The following is a 4,456-nucleotide window of genomic DNA, read 5'->3' as shown; positions in this document are numbered from 1 at the left end:
ATATATATATATATATATATATATATACGTGTGTGTGTGTGTGTATATGAATACATGTATGTTTAATGCACTTCATTATCCTCTTTTCAATTTTCTAGTTCAATGTCAAAGCCAGTGATGGTTCCTACAGATATTCAGAAGCAAGAGTTATTATTACTGTGAAGCATAATTTATATCCTCCAGTATTCTCTAAGAAACTTTATGAAGTATATGTTAAAGAATACATACCAATAGATACTGCCATTATCCAAGTAACAGCTACAGACAAAGATTTACAAGCAGGAAGCTCCACGGTAAATAATATTCTTTCATCTTGAGAAATATTTTTAATCAAAGTCTTGCAGATGGAAACATCTTTTTAAAATTAGTTTCAAATTTCAACGGCAGGGTAAGTCGATTACATTGACCTCAGTGCTTAACTGGTAATTATTCTATCAACCCCGTAAAGATGAAAGGCAGCATTTGAACTCAGAACATGAAAATGGATGAGATGCCATTAAACATTTTGCCTAGTACCCTTTTGGTACAGTATTTATTTTGAAATGCTCTGTGTTTCTTTCAATTACTTTAAATATAACAAAGAATTTAATTAAATTACTTAGTTATCATTCAGCTAGTGTTAGGAACATAAATTGTGACTAAGGTTTGGTGAAAGATTTTAATTCAAAACTTATTAAAACAAGACATTTGTACTCAGAGATAGAGTTGGTTTCAGCCGGGTTGGTAACAAAAAGGTTAATGGTTCTGCCAACTTGTCACTCTAAACATCTCTTGAACCTTTTAACATTTAATCTAGCCATATCCAGCCCAAATATTCTGCCCGTTTTATGTTAGAGTGGCCAGATCCAGCCTCTCACACTTACCCTACAATGTCAATCTATAAATAAACAATCACATCCTCAAAATCTGAAAGCTACAAGATAATATATGATTAATTTTTTTTTAAATGTGAATAGATAAACATCACATTTAACTGAATAATCTGTATGCAACTGAAATCAGTATAGTTAGAAAAATATTAGTTTTAAATGGATGACTGCAATGGGAAAAAATGTTGGTTACAAGGGGGGATTACAAACTTTGCTCACAATGAAGGCTAGTTTAAACAGTAAAATATAATGACTACAATTTGAGGAATCAAAACATTGTTCAGAATTTATGTGGCACCCCCAGAGTTTGGCACTACAGATGATTGTTCACCACATCTAGTTTTATTGTACAGAACAACTTAATTTTAAATATGTCTATGTTCGAATAAAAATTTTACATTATAACTTTATGTGAGAATTTGATTATCATCATCGCCGTTGTCTTCATTTAACGTTGCTTTTCCATGTTGGCATGGGTTGGATGGTTTGATAAGAGCTGGAAAGTCAGAAGACTGCACCAAACTCTACTATCTACTTTGGCATAGTTTCTATTGCTGGATGTCCTTCCTAACACAAACCACTGTACAGAATGTTGTTAGGTTATATTCCAAATACCAGCCTAATACACTCATTAATGAATGATTGGTATCTCTAAGTGGTGATGCTACTTTCTAGAAATAACAGTCAAGTTTCTGTCAAACTTCACCTTGCTATCTTGGAAAAGGAACACCCATTGGATAATGAGGCTCAATGTACACTATTATTGACAAAACAAATAGGAATACCATGACTGGAATAAGTTTCCTTAATTAAGGCTAACTGGGAGCAAAACAACATTTAACTAAGGAAAAAAAAAGATAGTTTAATAAATTTCTATTACTTCCTAACATGTAATTATTTTCACAAATGCTTTCATTGCAACTGTCAGAAAATGGCTATTATAGCCATACATACGCTTACTAGATTACAATTACTTACATACACTTACTAAATATAAACATTGTAAAATTGTATTGGTATGTGATTTAAGTAACTTTCTTTATTCTTTCTACAGGCAAATGCATTAAATTACTACATTTCTCCATTCAGTAATTACTTCTCCATTAGTAATTTTGGAAATATTTATGTTAGAGCATCACTTGCAACAAATTTGATTGGTAATCAAGTAAACGTAAGTTTTCTATAGATTTCTATTTGTTTGTTTTCCTTTCTCTCCTAAAATATTTTACAATATTCAAGCATTATCTCAGATATTAACCAAATTTTTTTTCTTTCCATCATTGTTATTGCTATTATCAAAAACTGTTTATTTGGATTTACTTGTTTCTCATGCATAGTAAAGAAAACTATCAATTCTTTACAGAGCATCATATAACTTTGATTATGCTTTCTATGTCAAAAATAAACTTGTTTTATTCTACACCAGAAAATTAGTAAAACATTAATTCTAATGACTGGTCATATTTTCAGCAAATATGAAGAATTTATCTCCAAGTTTTAGAACTCTTTAATCAATGGCCTTATTTCTTTATTTCTTTTCTTTTATATTCCAGTTAACTGTGATAGCTACTGACCAGTCCCTTCAACCAATGTCTGGTTCCACCCTTGTTATTGTCAACATTGAACGAAATAGCTATCCGCCAGTTTTGCAACCCTCCAGTATATCTGTATCAATACTGAGTACTTTCACTCCAACCAGAACTATTTTGAAATTAAATGTTAGTGATCAAGACAGATCTTTAAATGTAAGTAAGCCATTTAAATTTTGTTCCTGTTGAGTTTTAGAATTTTGTTTGCTTTGAACCAGCTGCATTTGGTTTTCTGTCTGGCAGAAGTAATGTTACTCAAAAGATTAATTAAAAGATACCATTACTAAATAGAGCAATTTGAAAATATCCTAGAAGTTTTCAACAGAAAAGTATAAAAAACAACATAGATTTTATTATGCAAAAAAAAAAAAAGTTAAGTAAATACAGCATTGGATTACCTACTCCTCATGGATGAGTTCAAAATGTGTTGTAAGCATTTTGTTCAATTTTTGAGTTTCAGACTTGACCCTAAATTTTATCTGTTCACCTAGCTATTGAAAATTTGCCCCAGAATTTCAAAGAAACTGTCAAAACAGTTGATGACTCTTAAAACATGTCTCTTATCATAAGTCCAAAGGATGGGGTGGAGGGGTTCTATACATCTTTGCTCAACATCATACATATAGCAACTTGAATCTCCCTCGAATTGTGCCTTGGGAGAAGAAAGTAACACTGGATGCACTGTACTTAATAAATGAAAAATGAGATGGTTACAACTGGAACATCTTTGATCATTATTTGGTTCTGAATGAGATGAACCAACCTGGAGTTAAACAGCAACAACATTTCTTTTATTGGGAAAGGCAACATTTGATAAAAGTTTTATTGATATTTGTTATGAGTCTAATTGCAAAAATCTCTGAAATATTATTAATGGAAATTGTTTTTAATTAGAATTTGTCGTTTTGACTATTTTAACCAATTTTTAAAATACTTTTTCTAAATCAAAATCTTAAATATATCAGAACTTTAGCTATAAAGTCATTTTTTCTTAATTTCAGAATCCAAATGGAGAAGTTATACTGTCAATACCTGATAAGTATGCTGATGCCAGAAAATATTTTGCTATTACAAATCAAGGGGATTTATACTTAGAAACTCCTTTATCAATAACAGACAGCAGGATGTTCAATGTAAGTTCACACTAAATTAATAATTTTTTCTTGGATATCTTGGATATTATGATCAGATTGTTTACTTTTAGACCAGATAGTATACTTTGGTGGTACACTTCATCCAGATGTAACACACCACCACTTAGCACTTTAGGCATCTTTAACAGAGTTCACTCTGCTGCAAGTTTTTGATCCAGATCTCAAGCAGTAGTGTATTTTCTTTTCTCCTTTCCACCAGTCTCAAAGGCCCAGTAAATGGTCATGAGCACTACCTTCCCATCTGATTATAAGATAAAAACAAAATCCAGTCATAGTACAGAAGAAAAGAGACCATTCAAGTTTTAAGCTGCTGCATACTCTTTGATGCATGGGCTAATGACTTGCTATTTTATTATTTTGCTTCTTGAACTATCATTACAATATTCTCTGCTTCTCATAGTCTGCTAGTTACATTAAAAGTTTTCTTACATCCTCTCTCATTAATTAGTAGCAGATCATGACTCTGCCAGTTAGCCACCTTAATACTACTACTAATAATGATAATAATTATAATAATTTCTGGTAACTGGAGCATTGGGAGCCGTTCCAAGAGCTTTGAAAAGCATATTAAAAATATTGGAGCTGCTGTCAGGCTCGAAGTGATAATAATAATAATAATAATAATAATGATAATAATAATGATCCTTTCTGCGAAAGGCACAAGGCCTGCAATTTTAGGGGAGGGAACTAGTCAATTACATTGACTCCAGTATTTCACTGGTACTTAATTTATCAATTCCGAAAGGATGAAAGGCAAAGTTGACCTTGGCAGAATTTGAACTTAATAATAATAATAATAATAATAATAATAATAATAATAATAATAATAATAATAATAATAATA

At 31.0% G+C, this 4,456-nt stretch overlaps 1 protein-coding gene across 1 annotated transcript in view; it reads left to right on the top strand.

Moving 5' to 3' along the window:
• Positions 1 to 4,456, top strand: part of LOC128247899 (cadherin EGF LAG seven-pass G-type receptor 2-like) — a 64,481-nt gene that overhangs the window by 17,974 nt on the left and 42,051 nt on the right. The window contains exons 10-13 of the mRNA XM_052968225.1: positions 99 to 293; positions 1,924 to 2,040; positions 2,423 to 2,614; positions 3,460 to 3,591. Coding sequence (XP_052824185.1) covers positions 99 to 293; positions 1,924 to 2,040; positions 2,423 to 2,614; positions 3,460 to 3,591 — 636 coding nt within the window. The remainder of the gene's footprint in view (positions 1 to 98; positions 294 to 1,923; positions 2,041 to 2,422; positions 2,615 to 3,459; positions 3,592 to 4,456) is intronic.

This window comes from Octopus bimaculoides, chromosome 5 (assembly GCF_001194135.2).
Source record: "Octopus bimaculoides isolate UCB-OBI-ISO-001 chromosome 5, ASM119413v2, whole genome shotgun sequence".
In the NCBI taxonomy this organism is placed as follows: domain Eukaryota; kingdom Metazoa; phylum Mollusca; class Cephalopoda; order Octopoda; family Octopodidae; genus Octopus; species Octopus bimaculoides.
Note: the sequence above shows the minus strand (reverse complement) of the source record. Positions and strands in the feature narration are given on the sequence as shown.